Genomic DNA, 22,166 nt, shown 5'->3' with positions numbered 1-22,166 from the left:
ATTGCTGTCCATTTAGACTTGGTACCAAAAACCTTACATTATTGTGTTTAGGCAAGTGACCAGCTTCTAGAATCTCATCCAGAATCCATTATTTGTCTGGGAATTTAAGTGAGTCTGGGCTTTGTCTCTTCTTGGGGTTTGTTCATACGGGCAACATTGAAAACATCATTACAAACTGAGCTTGAATTCTTAATCACATCTTACCTAGCCACTGTTTGAAATCTGAAGAAAAATGCTATCATCAAACAGACTCAACATTTTTCTTTCTTCTTTTTTTTTGGTGAGGAAGATTGGCCCTGAGCTAACATCTGTTGCCAATCTTCCTCTTTTTGCTTGAGGAAGATTGTTACTGAGCCAACATCTGTGCCAATCTTCCTCTACTTTGTATGTGGGACGCTGCCATAGCATGGCTTGATGAGTGGTGTGTAGGTCTGCTCAGGGTCAAAACCAGCAAACCCTGGGCCACTGAAGCAGAGCACACAAACTTAACCACTATGCCACCAGGCCAGCCCCTGGACTTAACTTTTAATACCTCATTTCTAGTAATTTTGGTAGTCTGACGAATTTAATTTTTTTTAATGCATTTGTCACAGAGTGGGGTTTAGGATGCCAAACATATAATTCATGTATGTTTATTTCTTAAAAGTTTGCCATAATCTTCCTCAATCCACAAAATGTTTTTCAAATGACAAAATAGAACACGTATAATTTTATAATCCAGTTTTTAAAAACTAAAATCAGGGGCTGGCCCCGTGGCCGAGCGGTTAAGTTCGCGCGCTCCGCTGCAGGCGACCCAGTGTTTCGTTAGTTCGAATCCTGGGCGCGGACATGGCACTGCTCATCAGACACGCTGAGGCAGCGTCCCACATGCCACAACTAGAAGAACCCACAACGAAGAATACACAACTATGTACCGGGGGGCTTTGGGGAGAAAAAGGAAAAAATAAAATCTTTAAAAAAAAAAAACAAAAAACTAAAATCAAAGCTACCATTGTCTTCCTCTTCATTTTAGAAATGTAATCCCAGAACATATTTGTATAAGGAGCTTATTGATTTGACCTAAGAGGAGAAGACAGTACTGGAAATGTCTGTTCGGAAAGTGTAGGTCTGGCCACGTCCATTTACAGGAGAAAGAAGTAACAATTCCAGAAAGGAAGCACTTGGTGGAAGATGCTGGAGGGAGCCAGGTTCTGGATTGAATGGAGACAGTATTTGGGTTCTCAGGACAGCAGTGGCCATGGGGTGCTGACCATGGGTTAGGATAACCAATTTCATGCTTTCCTCTTTCAGAATCATGTCTCCAACCTCCTTTGTGTATGGCGAGTCTGTGGACGCATCCAATTTCATTGAGCTGGACGACCTGGAATGTCATTTCCAGCCCCTCAACGTCACTCTTCAGGTACTCACCCCTGGAGACTGTCTCTGTCACGAGGGCCAACAGAGGCGCCCACAGGAGGTGTTTTCTATTGAAAGGCAGCTAAAGGGCCAGGCTTCTTCCAGGAAAAACTCCTCCCAGCCTGACTGGCTCGAGTGTAGTGTGTGTGTGGGTGTATGTGTTTTCTTTAACCACACACAGAATTAATCCCCTCCCTGACTGGTACTCTGCTGTGTAGACCCCTCTGCTTTTCAACACCTGGAAGGAGAGCTGTGTGATGACCACCAGCTTTCCCTGAGAAGCCCTCTGGGTGCTGAGGCCCAGACCGACATCCCAGCCCACATGGCCCCAAACACTCTTTTCAGTTGTTCATCATTCTTCACATTATGGACAGGGCAGTCCTGGGGATTTGCCCTGTCCCCTTCCTCCCGGGGTTCCCCACGCTGACTCAGCCAGGAGCCCACTCCTCCCACAGAGGGACAGCCTGTCAGAAGTGCAGTTTCATGGGAGCAAAGCAGTGTGGGCACTGTAAACTCCTCATGGGAGGAAACGTGCTGCCCCCTCACAGAGCAGTGGCCGGCTCTCTCCGGGCACAGAAGCGTCGTTTCCCGCAGGTCCACTCACTGTGGACTGTGCACATCGTGAAGGACACCTTTCCTTCCCTAACCAGGGATGGGCAGACTTTTTCTGAAAAGGGCCAGAGGCTAAGTATTTTAGGCTTTGCAGGCCGTACAGTCTCTGTAGCTACTATTCAACTGTGCTGCTATAGAGCAAAAGCAGCCAGAGGCGATACATAAACAAAAGTGTTATGGGCACCGAAATTTGAATTTCATGTCATTTTTATGTGTCATGAAATGTTACTCTTTTGATTTTTTTCTAACCATTTAAAAATGTAAATCCATTCTTAGCTTGCAGACTGGACAAAAATAGGTGGCAGGCCAGATTTGGCCGTCAGGCCATAGTTTGCTGACCCCTGCTCCAAAGTACAGATTCTCAGGCCAGCGTTCTTCAACATGAGAATCTTCGAATGTAAAGCTAGAGGGACCTCAGTATCATCCAGTCCATTCTCCTCAACTGACAAACACAGGGAAATGTAGGCCCATGCCAGAGAGGACAAACTGCGGGGCCCAGAGCAGGGAGAGGCAGGGCTGGGGCCAGCATGGGTTAGGCATTGACTAGACATCCTTGTGTGGCTCAGCACCCTGCCAGGACCTGTGGATAAAGCGAAGAAGAAGATGGGTCTACCTCACCTGCGGTACACCATAATCTACATCTCACATCTCTCCAGTTCTAGCTCCCAGAGCTGTCCCCTGCCTCCACTCCCTCCTTCCCCAGGGAGAAGATGGTTTCCTGGTATGGCATTCACTGCTGTGGCCAAATAATTATTATTTTCTTTCCCTGTGGCCACTCCTAGGTGGACCGAGGGGATGACAAATAATGGCAGGGTGAGGGTCTATGGAACAAGACAGTAAAACATTTGTGGGCTCTCCCGAACAATGGTCTTCCTCTCTCCAAAGCGTTCTGCCAGGCGAGAGACTCCAAAACCATGATGGGTAACACATGTCCCCAGCTCAGAGAGGATGCGCCTCCCAACCAGCTAAGCCCCAGCTGTCACATCCCATGCTTGATTTACAGGGGAAAAGGGAAAGATGTGGTTAGACTTGCTTTTGAGACCTTAAGGTGATTGCTGTGAATCCGACCTCTGTGTTTCTGAATTGCTTCTCAGAATTAGTTTATTTTTCTCCATCGCTTTTTGTAATTGGGACAGAAAACAGATAAAGACCAGATGGAGTTATTTCATCTTACTTAAATCACTTTCATTTTAATTACTTACCTACTCTTGTAGTTTTTGAGATGTCTTACAATAAAAGATACAGTCAAAAAAAAATTATTTAGAAAGGTTCAAGTGACACAAACCATGTAATGAAGTGAGTATAGGTGTTGAAAGGAGGAGGCAAGAAGGAATAGCAGTTATACAAAATGTTCTTTTCACCTTCAGAAAAAAAAAAAGAAAAATCTGAGGGCATGTGGTTAAGTCATGTTTCTCTGAAAGCGTTTTTACAGGGACCTTAAAGTTTGGTATTCAGACAAAGAGCTTTCCTCACATCTGACCTGACATAGGATACAGGCTAGAGAATCACCTTGGGAATGAGTGACTGGCATGCCCCTTAGATAAACCTCTTGATTATCAGTTGCCTGAGGAAGTACATAGCATTCCACTCAGGATTAAGAGAGTTGGCTGGGTCTGAAAGATGGATAGTGTGTGTCGTTGATTAGAAGGAGATCCTCTTGTGTTAGCAAAGCTGACAGATTCCTTGAGAATTCTCTGACAACTCATTTTCTGGTATAATTGTCATTGCTATGACTATCCTGCAGGAAAGGCCACTGACCAGGTTGATGGTGATAATGACCAAGAGGTGGAGATGATGGGGTCATGAATATGGATAAAACTCTTCGATGTTTCCTTTTTCTGGCAGCACCTTTGTTGAAGAAGAGCGCAAGACTTTCCATATAAAGAGATTTTTCTGTGTCTTTTAAAAGCTATTATTCAACAAGTAACATAATTGTTTAAAGACTTCACTGCAAATGCCGGTGGAGGAAAGGCAGAAATACTAGTCTTGGGCCTGGTTTTTATATTTCATCAGAGCTCCCTTAAGAGAGACATCATAATTTGTTAACCATTGATAGGCGCTTTTTTTTGGCATCAAGTTAATCATCTCCCTCACCTGAAAAATAATGATGAAAAATAATGCAGATGTTGCGCAAGAACACTTGCAAAGAATCAAACATTAAGACATTTGTTAAAAATAAATAAATATGGTAATACAAGTTTACCCATCTGTCTGCCTCTGATGAGTGAAATAATGCAAATCAAAATCATTTTCTTCTTTCCTCCCCAGACTCATGCTTTAACTGGGATTTCCCAGACATGTCAATAGGTTGCTTTTCAATTCTCTGCTCTCACATTTCACTTCAAATTAGTTGTTTCAATTGTGGTTGGATATGCTTTCCTTTTCTTGTGTCTTTGGGTTGTTGTTTTTGGTGAATTTTGTTCTTTTCGAATCAAGAGTTGGCAACAACTGCTCATCCACTCTATCATTTTTTGGTCTGTTCTTTGAAGCAGAACCAACTATTGCAAAAAGCGAAAACACTGTTTTCTAGGGAAGAGCTGGCTGGAGTTAGATCTTTATACGTTCTGTCATGTGTGAAGACCTGGTTAGATTTCCAGCCTATCTCCTGGCTCTGCCCTTCTGACCTCAACTTCAGAGATGCCTTGAATCCCTGAATTCTCTCTCTAGTCCCCAGGCCACTGAGCAGCATTTCAGTTCTTCCTCTCTCTTGCTCCTACCCATCTTTTTTTTTGTAAATAACATCTTAATCGAGATATCATTTACATACCTTGAAGTTCATCCATTTAAAGTGTACAATTTAATGATTTTTAGGATGATTCAGAATTGTGCAACCATCACCATAATTAATTTTAGAACATTTTCATCTCCCCAAAAAGAAACTCCATACTCATTAGTAATCACTCTCTGAAGTAGTTTCTTATTGCTGCTATAACAAGTCACCACAAACTTAGTGGCTTAAAACAACATAAATTTACTGTCTTACACTTCTGGAGGACAGAAGTCCAAAATGCGTCTCACTGGATGAAAATCAAGGTGTCAGCAGGGCTGCCTTCCTTCTTGGAGGCTCTGGGGAAGAACGTGTTTTCTTACCTTGTCCAGCTTCTAGAGGTAGCTGCCTTCTTTGGCTCATGGCCCTCTTCATCTTCAATGGCTGGTTGAGTCTTTCTCCGGGTATGCCTCCCTCTTCCCCGTATAAAGACTCTTGTGATTACATTGCATGCACCCGGTTAATCTAAGATGCTCTCTTTATTTGAAGGTCAGCTGATTAGCAATCTTAATTCCCCATTGCTGTGTAACCTAATCTATTCACACGTTCCGTGGATTAGGATTAGGATGTGGACAACTATGGGAGGCCATTCTTCTGCCTGTCACACTCCCCATTCTTTCTACCACCAGCCCTAGGAAAACACTAATCTGCTTTCTGTTTTTACATATCTACTCATCTTTTTTATTCTCCTTCACTTTCCATTTCTTCCTTGAGTTTCATGTTCAGCCTTTGCTCTATCTCCTTTCTCTTATCGGTCTCTTTGTAGCGACCATCTTTTCTCTTATTTCTCAGGAGATGATGGGCTGCTAGAGACAGAAAATAGGGAGGACAGTGGGGAAATGAGATGGTGAAGTTTTACAGGATCAAGGCTGGGACAGAAAGAGGTGCACAGATGTCACGGAGCAATATTAGCAAGTGATTAGCTGCAAGTTATGGAGAAACCAAAACACCTGGATAGTGTAGTAAAAACAGCCCTTTCTGTAAGTTAGATCATTTGGTTTAGGGACAACTCATTTTGTCTTTGAGGATCTCAGTTATCTCAAACTGCACAAGGAAAGGAGTTGGTGCAGATCAGTGGTTCTCGAAGTCTGATTCCTGGGCCAGCAACATCAGCATCTCCTGGGAACTTAGAAATGCCAGTCCTTCAGCCCCACCTCCCTACCACCAGACCTCCTACTTCAGACACTCTGGGCATGACCCTCCCCCAGTCTGTGTTTTAGCAAGCATGTCTGGGTATTCTGCTATATGCTAAAGTTTGAGAACCACTAGACTCGATTGTCTGAATTCCCACCAAGTATAGTAGTCTATGAGTAAATTTCTAGATATGTAAAAAGAAACATAATTTTTAGCAGGAAGGAGACAAAAAAATGCTAAAAGAGAATAAGGTAATTTGAAAGTTTGGGATTTTTAAAATGCATATTAGAAGGATTCTTTTTCATTAAAATCTTTTATCATTTGATATTTCACTTTACTTCAAGTCATAACCTTCTAGACCCCAAGTCCTAGAGTCTCTGTGTATCACTTCAAAGAATTTTAGAGTATATATTGCATGACATGAAATGAAGATCTGTATTTTATTAAAACTTGCTGTGTGTCTCTCACACCCACAGGTCTATAACACTGGGCCAAGCACCCTTCCTGGGTCATCTGTTAGCATCTCTTTCCCCAATCGACTGTCATCTGGAGGTGCAGAGATGTTTCACGTCCAGGAGATGGTGGTGAGTTCTTGTTTAGAAAGTTTAGATCATTCTAACCTTTGGAAACATATCTGGAGAAGCAGGAGACCTGCAACAACTGAATTTCTACATTGAGACAGTTTGGTAAATGCCATAAGAAGAGCTCTTTGGAGGTGGGCAAGGTTTGGTTATGAACCTGACTTCTGGGATAGACAGACTGGTTTCGGGAACCCCCAGCAACTGTCTGCCGTTTTGTGTGCATCTGAATGCACTTTTCTGCGGGGAAGATCCGCAGCATCATAAAGATTCTCAAAGGGCCACTAATGCCCTGAGGGATGAAGGATTAATTCATGCGATACAAGTGTAGGTTGAAACTCAAGTTTATATGCAGAACATGCAACTCTACTTGATTCTAAGTCAATTGTAGATGATTTTGTCTCAAGAGAAGCTTGATAACTAGCCTATGATCATGCCCACCCCCTTCCTTGAGACGTTCTCCTTGGCTTCTAGGACATCACATTCACTCGGTTTCTCCTTTCCCTCCGGCTTTTCTCCTCATCTCCCCAACTTCTACAGAGCCTAGGGTCTCCTTTTTTTAGTGCTCAATCTCAGAGATCTTACCCACACTCAAGGCTTTATATTCAGTCTGTGCTGATGACACCAGGTATTTCTCTCCAGCCCAGATGTCTCCCATGAATTCCAGGCTTTGATAGTCAACTACCTTCAGGCTATCTCTACCTGGGATGCCTAACAGGAATCTCAGTCTTACCAAAAACTGAACTCTCAGTGGTACCTTTCCAAACCTGTTTTCTCATGCCCTTCCCCATCTCAGCAAATGGCTTCTGAGTCCTTACAGTTGCTCAAATCAAAAACCTTGGGTCGTCCTTGACTCCTCTCTTTTTCCCGTACTTCGCATCCAATCCATCAGAAAACCTAATGTCTCCACCTTCACAACAAATCAGAATGTTGCCAGTTTTTACCCCTCCACTGCCAGCACCCTGGTCCAAGGCAGCATTATCTGTCATCCAGGCTATTGCAGTAGCCCCCTCACTGGTGTCCCTGCTTCTACCCTGGCCCCTCTGCAGTCTGTTCTTGATCCAGCAGCAGAGCAAACCTTCCGAAATGCAAGTCAGGTCATGTCACTCCTCTGCTCAAAATCCTCCAGTGGCTTATCCACCCCCCATATTCTTCTAGCACCTCAGCTGGCCTCATAGTCTGTCTCCTGTCACTCTCTGACCTCATCTCCTCCTCCTCTTCTCCACTCTTTCTACTCCAGCCACACTCCCTCCTTGCTTGTCCTAGAGCACAGCAGACACTCTCCCACTTCCAGAAATTTGCACTCGATCTTGCTTCTACCCAGGACTCCCTTCCCCCAGATAACCACATGACCTCCTCCCTCACCTCCTTCAGGTGCTTGCTCAATTATCACCTTCTCGGTGAGACCTTCCCTGACCAGCCTCTGTCCCAGCACTCCTCATCCCCTTTTCCTGCTCATATTTCACCATCACCCTCATCCAACTGACATATTTTCTTGTTATTGGACCCATTTATCTGTCTCCTCCTGTCCCGCTACAATATAAGGACAGGGATTTCTATCTGTTTGCTCACTGCTGTTCTCTATCTCTACAGCCTAGGCAATGTTTGGCATATAATATACGTTCAGTAAATATATTTGGACTGAAAGAAAAAAAATCCATAGCATAAAACAGAGTTGTTTTCTCTTTCTACGTGAATTTAGGAAAAGTTTTATACTGATAAAAATTGCCTCAGAGAGCCTTGAGTCTAGAGCGGCTGGGTGTGAGGGCCATTCCTCCTGGGAAGGATGAGTGCGTGAAGCTCAGGAGAGTCAGCACACAAGGAGAGCACATGCAGTCCATGTTGAGAGTGTCATGGAATCATTGCTCCTTATATGGGCACATGAGGAACAGCTAACCAGACATACGGACATCTCTCCGTTGATAGCTTGAAAACTGGGGCAGAAAGGCCCACAGCATGTGACATATCTGAGCCCACAATTGAAGAGGATGCTGCCCATAGGAAGCCCAGAAAGCATTATGTGATGGCGATAATGGTTTCTGGCATTGCTGTCCTCTTGGGTCATGTGGGCTGAAAACCTGGACCATGTGAAATGTTGAACGTAGAATGGGTCAGCCCTCCTGAGTTGCCTGCTCAATCATTTCCATCCTTCATGATATTCCATTCGTGTTCCATAAAGTGCCCATGTGTGTGAGCTCTGCTGAAACAGCAAAAGAAAAGCCCCCAGTGTTCTGTACCAACAGCATACTATGGTTTGAACTCAGCATGAGGTTACTGAATCACACATGGTCCTGTCTATCCACGTAAATATTATTAATCATACTAACTACTCCACCTTTTCCCCACTGTCTAGGACTGTTCTCCTCATGGAGCATGCTCTAAGAGTTGTTCACACAAACATCTATAGTGTTGCAGAGAGAATTTTTTCCATGTGGACAAAATTATTTACTGACTAACACAGGAAATTTAAGTCACTCAGATTCTGAAGGTATCTCAGAACGCCCCTTTTTCTCTTTACTAATCATTGAACCAAGGAAAAGCCACTGGAAAGGACTTTGGAATGCATTTATAAATAGCTGGCTTGCTTGGAAGGCATTAAAAGCGGTTTTCCTGAAGATTTGCGGAACTGCTTGACTGTTGGTTTTGCTGAGTGGATCCTCAGAAACCCAAGTGGTGTGAGCTGGCTGCATTCCGTTCTTTGAGTTCTCAGAAGCAAACCCTTTGGATATTCAAAACTGTATTTAAATTTTCACAAAGTTTGTAACCGAATTCTCAAGGATGGCCAAGCCTTCAGTTGGATGTGCCAGCTTGTGGTCAGAGGCCTACAGCATTTTCATGGTATGAAAAATCAAATTTGCTGGCAAATCTCTTTAAGCTAGTAGTGAAGTGTTGTGTTCCTATGAGCAGTCATCACTGGAGACCAGAGTGATGATGAGACTAGAAACATAAAAGCTGTTGCATGACACAATGCGGTGATGGGGCAAGAGTCCCCAGGTCTTTGTTTCAGAGGCCCTTGTTTCATAGGGAGCACACCCTCTACTATAAAGCCCACAGGGCTGAGAGCAAGGGCCTCCCACAGCTCAGCAAAGATGCCAGCTTCAGCCCCTCCCTTGCTCAGCAGGGCCTGAGAATTCACACTGGGTCAGGTGTGGCTCATAATGCCATGACATCCTCCACTTTGGCCTTTGGGGACTTTGAATAGATCAGGGCTTTCCTTCTGGGGATTTGGATGGCTTGGTGCAAGTGGAACTCACTCCTATTAGGGAAAATCAGCACTCATTCCTTGTGTGGCACCAGGAGGTGACCCTGAGGCCTGATGACATTCCCTCCCCTCTCCCACTCTCAGCCACCACCATTCCCCAGTCTTGGACAGGCTACTGAGCAGCCAGGCGCCAACTACCTGTTAAGCCAACTGAAGCCCAGAGGCAAATAACAGGCATTGAGGGAAGGCCCATCTGTCACACTTCGCCACACCCCATGGGACCCACAGATTGTTTCTCTCCCTGTAATGGTGCCCTTGTTATCCATAGTGCCTGTGGTCATCAGCTGTATAGAATGCTGCGGGTGGGCTTGCTGGCCCCGTGGTCCCTGGGCCATCACCCCACCTATGGCCCTGAGCTATGGCACAGTTTTCCAACTGTTGGTTCAGAATTCATTCAGGTGTCTCTGGGGCTGCAGCTGGCATCCCTGTGCGGGATGGACCTGCCTCCAGGTTTCACCATAGAGTGTTTTTTCTTCTTCCAATGGTTTCTTGAGATCCAGCTGCCTGTGAGTGGAGAGTGCCTTTGCTTACATGGTAGAGATTTTTACAGAGAGCCTAAATGAAGTGTGACCACTTTACACTTCCAGCTGTGATTCATGATCTTCTTTCCTTGTAGCAAATGTCTTGAGCCCCGCTCTGCTCTGCTTGTGTTTTATTTAGAAACAGAGCCATGGTGGTGGTCTGAGGAAAGACTGTCAATTTCCATTGCCTCCTACCCGACCCGTTGACTTCCCACAACACAGGAAAAATGTGGGCAAACCACTGTGAACATAGTATCCATCAGGAAGCCAAGTTGGAACAACCATGAAAATAATAGAGAGAGTGAGAGAGGGAGGAAGAATGGCAGACTTCTCTAGTCCATCTACAATAAAATCATTACAAATAATAAATCATTCTTGATTTATTCTGCAAACACTGGCAGAGCAAGCAGCTATTATGTGCCAGGCTCTGAGAAGAGGAATAAGTCACACAGCACTCCCAGAAATGCGGTCTTGGCAGAAGACAGATATATAAAATGTAATTGCAATACCATGTAAGAAAAGTAATAATGGAGGTATGCCCAGACTCGGGGATGATACAAAGGTACAAAGCCCACCCTGGGGAGGGGGCAGGAAATGCTTCAGGAAGCAGGCTCTTCAAATCAGGACTTGGAGGATGTGTAGGAGTTCACCAGAAGAACCGGTGAAAAGGACAACTTTCCAGACAGAAGGAATGGTCACTGTGTGTAAGTGTGCGTTGGAGGCAGTGTCTGGTTCTCCACTCTCTCTGCCTGCCTCTTATACAGATAGGCAGAGGTAACAGTTCTCTACACTTTCTCCAGAGTATACAGAGATAAATACCTGGCACCGTGGCAGGTGGCACTGGACCACAGTCATTTCCTGTGACAGTTGGCAAGTTAGTCACTCCTGGTGGAGTACATCATCTGTGTGTGCTCGTGGGCCTGCACCTTCATTTCTCCTCACTTAGGAATGGGGAAGGCCAGGCCCCCTGCTACCAGTGGCTGTTTAACCCTATGTCTGGGACGTTGCCAGCAGATGACCTTCATGCTGCCACAGGGTCTGGCTTCTATGAGCCAGACAGCCCATGTGAGGCAAGCCATAGCCACTTGCTCCTTAGAGAAGGTTCCTTTTTCAACTAAGGATATGGCTTCTCTCACACAGCTTGATGGGAACTGGCCTAGAAAATGTAAGGGCTACACCTTGTTGTAGTCCTTCTGCAGAGAGGAGCCTTATGCAGAGCCCAGTCTAAGAGAGGGCCAAGTTGGCACATGTCACAAGCTTTATGGCTCATGAAGGGAAGGCCTTTGCAACTTGGGTGGTGGTCCTGCTCCAAAGTTAAGTTTTACTCACAGTGTGTGAAGTTTCATGGGAGGTTTGTCTCAGGACTCAAGCTTCACTTGCTGACACTGAAAACCTGTCTGTGAGCAGCTTTCTAATGCTGCAGGGGGAGGCTCTTGTTAATATGCAAGAAAGGAAAAATGTATAAATGATGGCTTACAGAGAGTGAAGGCCTGGAGCTTTATTCCAGGTGATAGTACTGGGTCTTTCAAAGAACTGTAGTGTTAACCTAGAAGAGACGTGAAATGAATGTCCTCCTATTCTTTCTTCTTCTTGCAAAATCATCTGAAAGATTTACCTCTCTGGGTTGCTCTGCCCTTGCTTTTGGGCAGTGATTCTCAAGAACTGACCTGATTTCCAGGAATTAAAGTTGGGTGGGATGGAAGGATAATTTTCCAAGGAGACATCAATAACTTTGCCATTGGATGCCATTAGGGTATTGATGTCAACATGATATTAATACCAATATCCATTAGAATATCCAAGTTGGTGGCAAGTCTTATGTCTTACTAAATTATAAAATTTTGTCCCCCCTCCATGTATTCACCAGGCAGGGCTGCCCATGATCTAATTTCTGCAAAAATGAGTCAGTTAATATGGGAACTTCAATTAATTTGTGATAAGGATATCCATATCCCTAAGAAGAAAAGATGCACCCAAGAGATCAGTGACCACCCAGAGGCTTAAACTTAGAAATGGAGGGCTGGCTTGTTTTCCCCAAGGATGATCTGGGGAAGCTTCTTAATGAGAGTGGTGTTGTGACCATCAAATCGATCACATTTAATCAAAGGCTAAAGAAAGAAAAATTTCTTCTGAATAACTGACAAAAAAATGAATACCATTTACTGCTGTCTTGTGGCTTTAATAGCCTTTTTCATATGCTGTCAAATTTAGTTCTCACAGCACCTCTGTAAGGTAAGGTCGTTATCCCAAGTTGAGGAACGAGGACTCAATGCTTGCCCAACATCACACAGCTGGTAAGTCATAGAGCTGGGTTTGTATCCAGGGCTGTTTGACTCCAAGACTCACGTGCTTCCCTCTCTACTGTACTTGACATCCCTCCTGGGAGTGTGGCTCACTCCCCAATCACCAGAGGCAGACTCGGTCAACAGAACAGACAGATGATGAGCACACCACCAAGAATCACCCACTAAATGAGGAGCGTCAACAGCAGGACAGAGAGGCACCAATGGCTATCAAAAGAAGAACTAATAGCAGAGGGTGCAATAACAAGGCAAACAGAAGATTTTAGACTAAGCAGGATAGGTGTCTTCAAAGAGATGCAAAGAGACGTTGTTTCCATGAAACAGAATAAACTAGAGTTTTGTACATTTAGAATTTCGATCATTCAAGTTAAAAACCTCAGTATATAAGCTGTGTAGTAGAATGGATATAAAAGAATAAAATAGTGGGTTGGGAACTTGAGGGATTTTCCAAAAATGTAGTGCAAAAGGACTGAAAAAAAAAAAAAGCCAGTTAAACTTGTTACTCCATTATTTTGTAACAATCTGGAATGAAAATCCCAGATGATCTCAGTATAAGAGTTAGAACTAGGCAGGAAAGTTGGAATTGCAAAATTCTTGTCTTGTTTTAGGGGGAGAGTTTATGTACCAATTAGCTCAAGATTTTGATAAAATAAAAAAGTTTAATACTAAAAATTTTAAGGGCAGCTTAGAAGAATAAAAACAATGTAGGAAATCAAAACCAATAAGGAGAATTTTAAAAGAAAGATCTCATGAAGAAAATTAAAAGTTACCCATAATGTAAGGCATTCAAAGAAAGACAAGGCAAGTGCTAACCAAAAGAGAGCAAGTATAACGATGTTAATAGCAAACGAAACAGAACCGAAGCAAAAAAAATCATTAAACAGGGCAAAAAAATATACTTCACAATGATTAAAAATACAGTCCACTGAGAATTTGTAATATAAATGAACTTTTATGTAACCAACCTCACAGCTGTGAAACATAGAAAACAATACCTGATAACAATACAAGGAGAAATTGACACCGTCACAATCATTGCAGGAAAATTTAATACACGTTCCTCAAAAATCATCACAAAGGTAAGCATAAAATAATGAGCATTTGAATAATGCAGCTGGCAATTGGGATGTCTTAAATAGAGAGCAAGACAGAATGAGTCAGAATAGCTGGGTGTCATTAGTGCTCCCCTGCTTACCCGCTTTTGATAACTTTGAGGAAGTTACCTAAACTCTCCAAGCTTATTTTCGTGATCTGTAAAATGAGCTAATAGTGGTACCTACCTCACATTGTGAGGATTGAAGAAACTAATGATATTGGGCAATTAGTAGAGTTCCTAGTACATAAATAAGGGAATGTACGTTCTTTTCAAACATATGTGAACATTCACAAATTACCCATGTATAAGGCCACGAAAAAATCGCTATAGAATTTTAAAAAGAATAATACAAACCACATCCTCAGACTACAATGCAATAAACCTAGAGGCTAATGACAAAACATTAGCCAAACAACTAACCAAAAGCCTAACTACTTGGTAATTTTTATTTTTTTATTTTTTTATTTTTGAGGAACATTAGCCGTGAGCTAACTACTGTCACTCCTCCTCTTTTTGCTGAGGAAGACTGGCCCTGAGCTAACATCCATGCCCATCTTCCTCTACTTTATATGTGAGACGCCTACTACAGCATGTCTTGCCAAGCAGTGCCATGTCCACACCCGGGATCCGAACCAGCAAACCCCAGGGCGCCGAGAAGCCGAACATGCAAACTTAACCACTGCGCCACCGGGCCAGCTCTACTTGGTTATTTTTAAACACCATTTTAATTAACTTTTTAGATAAAGAAGAAATCAAAGAGGAAGAGATGAACAAACCAGAAATGAAAGACAAGGAAAGCTTATGCATATCAAAACCAATGGGATGTATACAAAACCTACAAGAGGAAAATCTCTCTACTTACATGTAGAAAACAAAAAGACTGAAAATAAGTGAGCTAAATTGACAACATAAAAGCTAGAGGGGGCCAGCCTAGTAGCATAGGGGTTAAGTTTGCACGCTCTCCTTCAGTGGCCAGGGGTCGCAGGTTTGGATCCTGGGCACAGACATACACACCGCTCATTGATCCAAGCTGTAGTGGCATCCCACATACAAAATAGAGGAATGTTGGCACAGATCTTAGGGCCAATCTTCCTCATCAAAAAAAAAAAAAAAGGCTAGAGGGGCTGGCCCTGTGGCTGAGTGGTTGGGTTCACACACTCCACTTCGGCGGCCCAAGGTTTTGCCAGTTCGGATCCTGGGTGCGGACCTGGCACCGCTCATCAAGCCATGCTGGGGTGGCATCCCACATAGCAGATCCAGAAGGACCTACAACTGGAATGTATAACTATGTACTGGGGGGGCTTTGGGGAGAAGAAGAAAAAGAAAAAAAGATTGGCAACAGATGTTAGCTCAGGTTCTAATGTTTTAAAAAATGAAAAGGCTAGAAAAGGCACAACAAAATAAACTCAACTCTAAGAAAGTAAAATGAAGTTATTATTAAAGATAAATTAGAAGTCATGAAATAGAAAACAACAGTAACAGTAACAAAAGTATTTTACATCAATAAAACTAAAAGATGGATTTTTTTTTGTCCAATAGATAAACCTATAGCAAACTTGATCAAGAAATAAAGTGATGATGCCAAAAACTACGCGAGAAATGACAACAGAACTACATTCATATGGAGAAGATTTTTAAATACTTTTAATTCATTTCACATTAAATACTTTTCACAGTTTTATCCCCACAAATATAAAAAAACTAAAAGAAATGCATGAGGTAGGAAAATCCAACTAGACCAATTACCTTAGAAAACAATGTAAGGAAAGTCAAAGAGCTATGCCTTGAAACCAGACCCAAATAGCTCTAAAGGCAAGTTCCTCCAAGCTTTCATGAAACAGATAATTTCTGTGTTATATAAGCAGTTCCAGAGAGTAGAAAAAGATGAAGAACTCATTCTAGGAAACTAAATGTAACCCTGGTTCAGAAACCAGAAATAGAGAGTGGGCACTCACACGTAAGTGGAAGCTGCAGGTCAAACTCACTTTGAAAACAGATATGGAATTCTTTAAACAGATATGAAAATTCTTTCAAAACAGATATGAGGGGCCAGCCCGGTGGCGCAGTGGTTAAGTTCACACATTCTGCTTTGGCGGCCTGGGGTTTGCTAGTTTGGATGCCAGGTGCGGACCCTCCCACTGCTTGTCAAGCGATGCTGTTAATATTCACAGTTGGTTAAAATGAGGAGAAATAGGCACTCTCACATACTGTTGGTGTGAAAGGCAATTTGATAGTAACTATCAGAATTTAAAATATGAGTCCCAACAATTCCACTTTGAGGAACCTGCCTCAAAATATATCCTGCAAAAATTTCTAATTTTTTATAGTAGATGTGGATTGTCATCATTCTCAGCATAAATGTAGGCTTTTCCTATTTGATGAAGTAGAAAATAATAATACTCTGTTAGGATTCTGAAAGGAAACTGTTAGATTCAGGCTAAGAAAAGTACTAGTAATAATAAAATTTTATTTAGAGCTTACTACAGATGAGGCACTCTACCAAGTACTTTGCCTGGACAAATTCATTTAACCTTCATGATAATTTAGTGAGGAAACGGAAGCACAAAGGGATGGCCGAGGTCACAGAGTTGGGAAGTGGCTAAGTTGGTGGTGTTTGCTCTTAACCACTAGACTGCACGGCCATGTCCAAGGCCTCGTGACATCCCTTTGTCTGGACATATAGCTGTCCAGCAGCATTAGTATCACCTGGAAGTTAGAAAGGTAGAAATTCAGAATCTCAGGCTCCACCTCCATCTGCTGACTCAGAATCTGCGTTTTGACAAGATCCCCAGTGATTCATTTGCACATTAATATTTGAGAAGCCCTGGTCTAAAGCATGTTTCTTAAATCTCTCCAAGCTTCTCTTTCCTCGTCTATAAAATGGTGATGACAGTCCTTGCCCTACAAGGCTGTTGTGAGGACTTTTTTATCCATACATTCATTCCTTCAGCAAGTATTTTGCACCCACCATATGCCAAGCACTGGGTTACCATGGAGAACAAACCGGACAAAAAATAATAATTTCCAGCCCTCATGTAGTTTATATCCTTGTAGAGACAAGTAATAAATAAGTAGAACACATTGTATATTACATGACGGTAAATGCTATGGAGAAAAAGGCAAGGGGCTGACAGTGGGAAAGGTGGTAGTTTTAAGTAGAGTGGTCAGGCCAGGTCTCACTGAGACCTTCATTCAGAGTCAGGGGACCCAAGCTGTCTCTGGAGTTTGTAATGTGATCTTCTTTGCACCTGAAGGCCTTGCCAAGTCTGTGTTTCCTGAGAATTCTTTCTCCTTGCTTTTAGCCCTAGTTAGTTTCTCTCCTTTGAAATGCCAGCGCCTATGCTGACCCTTCATGGTGTCCCGATTGGACATCCAGGAGTCTCTGTGTGTGTGCTCATTAGCACTCACTCTGGGGAGCCTTCTGCCACAAAGTGAATCACTTATTTCGCTGGCAACAGCAGTTGACAGTAACACGGATTTTTAAAGCCAGATGGTGGTTAAGGCACCTTTAACATGAGAAAAGTCCTGGGTTTTATGGCTGAGTTATGCTTGGAGGATAATCGCAACAAGAAGTCTCTCCTGCAGCAGGCTTGCTGGAGGCCAAGACTTGACTTGCATACAGGCCAGGCCTGGCACTTTAGAGGTGCCCAGCAAATAACCCAAAGCAAAATGAACGACTCACTTTTTTCCCCCCCTCAATGTCTGCTGCTCTCCCCCATGGCAAACACATGCTGCTTTCTTCCCCTTCCTTCAGTCTCAGTTTTTTCCGTCGAAATTTGAGGGTTTACCCTGAGCCGAATGAGCACTCATCCTGGGTGGAGGGTTCCTGCTAACGAGAATTCAAGGCTTAGAAACACCCCCCCCCCACCACTGCCCCCCAGGATGCAAAGTCCTTGGGTGGTGTCCATTCTTCTCCTTGATATCCTGTGACTTAAATGGTGTCATGTGGTGTTAACTGTTATTAATACAGCTTATGTTATAAGAAAGCAAAGAAAAAGCAGAAGAAAACCCCCTCCAGGAGCAGGAGAGTTTACGGCCCTGGGGTGGGTTTGAGGAATTATGGGATCCAAGTCTCTGCCTCTGGACAGAATTCAATCGAGACATCTCCCCAGGACAACAGAACCATGTTTCCAGCAAGTTCTCCCAGTTAAGCCATTCTGCTACCCCTTTAATCTCCTTTTTTATGACCATTCTCGATTCTTCATGCTCTAGTTTCCCTGACCTTTTCTGAGCTAAAGTGGAAAACAGTTGCACAGCTCCCTCCATGGAGAGGTTGAGCTGTTAGTCATTCTTCCCTCTTCTCTTCCAGAAAAGATCACAAGTCTTTTAGTTCTCTTTTCCTGTCCTAGGTCATCTTCTTTGCTCTCTCCGTATTCTCCAAATAAATAAAAACAGTTATTACTCAGGCAGGGAAGACCTGGTTTACCATTGGAAAAGGTGCCGACTTCTACTCCTAATAATTTTTCTGTGTAACTCTCAGAGACACCTTGAGGTTCTCTCTAAAAAGATCAATGAGGAGATCTTAATGGCCAAAACCAGGTGGTCCAAAACCCTGCATGACCTCCCACCTGCCTTTCCAGGCCGTGCTCTATAATATCTTCCACTCCCAAGCTCACCCCTGACCTTGTCTTCCAGCTACTCCAGACCATGAAGGCTGCTGATCTACCACCATGCACTTCCCTAGGCCTCTTGACCTTGCTAATGGCTTCTCCCTTCCTTGGCTGTAGAAAGCCCAGTCACTCCTCAAGACCTGATTCACATATCCTCTCTTTCATCAAGCCCTCCCAGATGCCTTTCCAGATAGTTGTGCCTCAGGGCCTTTGCACCTGCCTCTGCTAAGAACACTCTTCCCCCAGATCTTTGCATGGCTGGCTCCTTCTCATCATGCAGGTCTGAGCCCAAAGTTTGCCTCTTCAGGGAGGTCTTCCCTGACCCCCTTAGCTAAAGTTGCAAACCCCCACCAACTGTCTGTCCCATTTCTCTGTTCATTGCACTTACCACTATCTGAAATTACTATTTTTGATTGTCTGTCTTCTTCCACAAGATTAAACACACCATGACGGTAAAGGTCACGGCCGCCTTGTTTTCCGTGTGTCCTCAGCATTTGATGCCTGGACCGTAGTATGTGTTCATATAAACGAAAGAATGGACTTCTCTGACTTTTTTAGTATCACCATCACAAATACTTCTTTCTGCCTTAGGATGGGGTTTGTGTCCTTAGACACCTCTACATCCTGCTGTCTAATGAGCACCTCATATGTCCTAGGAACTCGGGAAATTTGCATTGAATTGAAATCCCCAGGTAGAGATGTTTTCACAACTTCCCTAACCCACAGCAGAGGTTGCCTTAATTTCAATGTGGGAGTAAGTAAGAAGGTAAAACTTTGAAATAAGGAGCTGAATCACTTATCAGAAATGAAGGCTTCTAAGAGCAAACTTAAACACAAATTTTGGCCAGAGATATTATGAAAACGTGTTCTCTCTCTCTCTCTCTTTCACACACACACGCACCCCAAGTCTGCTGATCTCAGCAATGGCTTCTAACCATTTTTTTTTTTTTCTTTTTCTTCTTTCTGCCCATGTCTGAATGTGAGCTGAATAGTCAAGTTCCTGAAATGGGTCAGGATTAGGTTGGCTTCAGTATTTTTTCCTCAACAGAAGGCAAACACTTAAAAGGGGGAAGATGGCTGATTGAATTCTGGAGCGAGAGTTACGTTCCTGGGTTCTTGGGTCAATTTTAGTTTTGGCTGGAGGGAGAAAGTGTGTGTGTTTCTCTGCACAGCTTACACTCGACACACACTGTCTGGAAGGCGGGGATAAGCTTCAGCCGGGGCTGTGCGTGCACAGTGTGGTTCAGAGGCTGCCCTTTGACCCATGTGGACAGAGCCAAGGAAGCGAGGCAGCAGGGCTGTCTTCCCGCTGACTGAGGGCGCCGGCCTTATCAAGGAGTCGAGGGTCTTGTGCTCACGGCTGCTCTGACATCTGGAAGCATTAACCCTTCATTGCGGCGTGCAGGCAGGCTGGGATGCTGATGCTTGGATGCCTGGGGTTTTCTGGTCTCTGACATGAATAGGCCTTAAAAGTTGGTGATTATGCAGTTTACTTTCCTCAGTCTTTTTTTCATTCCTTAAAAGCAGCATGACACAGGGCCCTGTCATTGCAGGGGTGATGGGTTGTTACCAAAGTCGATAACAGGAAATCTCGCTGAGGATAAACAGCTCATCGGTCATTGCCAAGAAACACATGGTTCTCATTTAACCTGCCGAGGACTAATTGTGTACACTTCGGAAGCACAAAAACAGGAAAACGCCTTTCTGACAGACACACCAAGTTTCTTCTGACCAAAAGGAACTTTCTGCACGTTGTCCAACACTAGGAAGTAATTATCTCCCTTGCTGTCAGGGAGCCCACTTTACTTACTCCTCCTCCACAATCTACGCTTACGACCGAAAGCGCATTTCAGGCCTCCCATGAAAGTCCTGAAATTTTAGACTTAATGAATGACATTTAGGGTTCTCTTTTCACTGCTCTGCTGTCTATACTCTCAGACAAGCAGTGTAAGAGGTTAAACAGATGGTTACGCATGAAACATGGCATCCGGAAAATGATTATTTACCTTTTGATAAAATAATAATAGAGGACTATATCTAATAAATGCAGAGATAACTCAGTGAATAAGTCTGCTACTTTGTCCTTTAACGTAAGATGGACATGAGCTTTGTTCTTTACCAGAGATGGGTGCAAGAGCTAGAACTGGAATTTAAATAAACCAATACAACTCCAAGGACTGTGTTGTGTCCCATATGGGGCTACTGACTCATTTATTATCCAAATCAACAGACCTTTCTGCTTCCAAAATGTTTCATTATCTATGGAAGGAAAACATTTTTGGCATGCATGTCAAGTGCTCAGATAACATATTTATGTCTCGCTTTTTTGCTGAAGAGAATCTGCCTGCATCTGGAAATTCTTTTGTGTCACTGCGTCTCTGAAACTACATCCCATCTGCATCACTTTAACTCCAGTAAAAGGCCATCCCCATGCTTGTGAAATGGGCCTCATCTGGGGGACTCGTCATTCTCTGATTGAATGTAAAGGAATTGTCTTACAGGGGAGCCTGGCTGGCTGCACTCATGCCTTTCCAGCATGTTGGCCCGTCATACCCAGAGGAAGAGGGTGTGGGGAGAGAATGCCATTGTTTTAGCCAAACCCTAGAGCTGGTGGGGAAAAAAAAATTGGCTTTTATCATAAGAAGTGAGAATTTTAATGAAATGATGGTGGGCTCATACAGAGGTCAAAAATGTACAATGGATTGTGCTCTCCCTTTCCTCCAGAATGTTGCTTTTGAGGCTTTGCCCCTTCATTTTCAGTTACAACTTTGGTCTCAGGAACACCCTGACATTTCGCACCTAATACAACTTTTTACAGGGGTGATGGCCTTAAAGGGATGGGGAAGCAAATCTTTTATTTAGAAGATAATTTTCAATTAGAGTAGAGTTAAAGTCATGATCTCCTCAGGCTTTTTAAAGTTACTATCTTTCCCTTTCTAGGAATTGAGTGACACTGGATCATTCTTAAACTTATTGCTCCTCCCGCTCCAGCCCCAACGCTGTGGGTTTGGCAGCGGCTGTTATTCACGGATAGCTGTTATATGCTTTCCTTTACCCTTTTCAGTTCAAAAAGAGAGCATGGCTCTTCGTTTGAGGGTTGAGGCTAGGAGGGACTGTCCACAGCTAGAACCTCCTGTGAACTTACCTCGTATTGCTGCGATCTTCAAAGTGCTTTTCTTCTTCAGAAATCGAAGTGCTTTTCCATTTTGTCTACTTCTGTGAACACGTTGGAGCCTCTAGCTACATGCAGAAGTAAATATCAGAAAATCAGGACTTGCTAAACTGATAAATAAAGGGATCCTTTTCATAAAGCAAAAGAATCCATAACTTCAGAAGGGTCCACCAAAAGATGACTTTGAGAACCCCTACCTATAACTGATATGCATTCACACAAAAATTGTGTTCTCAGCCTTTCAAATACAGTAGTAGCATAAAGCTAGGCATGTCCTCTATAAGGAACTACCCAACATTGCTATCACTGTTTCTCTGCTCTTACATTAAATAGTGTCATTGCAACTGAAAAAATCAGGGTAGATAAATGGAGCCTTTGAGCATCCACCTCTTCTGTTGTTACATTATTCTTGAAATGAATTAATTGAAATAATTTTCATTATTACAAAGTCTTGAAGTGAATGGTGATACATGAAAGGATTTGTCTTAGGATTTATTATTAAAATGTTGTCATCTTTTACTGTTCTTTGGTCAATACCAAGAAACACTCAATAGTATATCATAGCAACATAATTTAACATAAGGCATAACGTAAAGGACTCTGTAAGCCTGTGAAAGACTGCTTATCACAGTTTACTTTTTGCTGAATGGAAAATATGGAGCTCTTATTTATCTTTCTAGTGGTAAACTTCTTAAATCAGCCTAATTAACCACTTC

At 43.2% G+C, this 22,166-nt stretch overlaps 1 protein-coding gene across 1 annotated transcript in view; it reads left to right on the top strand.

The window, feature by feature from the left end:
* Positions 1-22,166, top strand: part of ITGA9 (integrin subunit alpha 9) — a 330,548-nt gene that overhangs the window by 265,208 nt on the left and 43,174 nt on the right. The window contains exons 22-23 of the mRNA XM_046668517.1: positions 1,291-1,399; positions 6,385-6,492. Coding sequence (XP_046524473.1) covers positions 1,291-1,399; positions 6,385-6,492 — 217 coding nt within the window. The remainder of the gene's footprint in view (positions 1-1,290; positions 1,400-6,384; positions 6,493-22,166) is intronic.

The sequence above is a fragment of the Equus quagga genome, chromosome 1, assembly GCF_021613505.1.
Source record: "Equus quagga isolate Etosha38 chromosome 1, UCLA_HA_Equagga_1.0, whole genome shotgun sequence".
Classification (NCBI taxonomy): Eukaryota; Metazoa; Chordata; class Mammalia; order Perissodactyla; family Equidae; genus Equus; species Equus quagga.
This window is presented reverse-complemented; position numbering and strand designations above follow the sequence as displayed.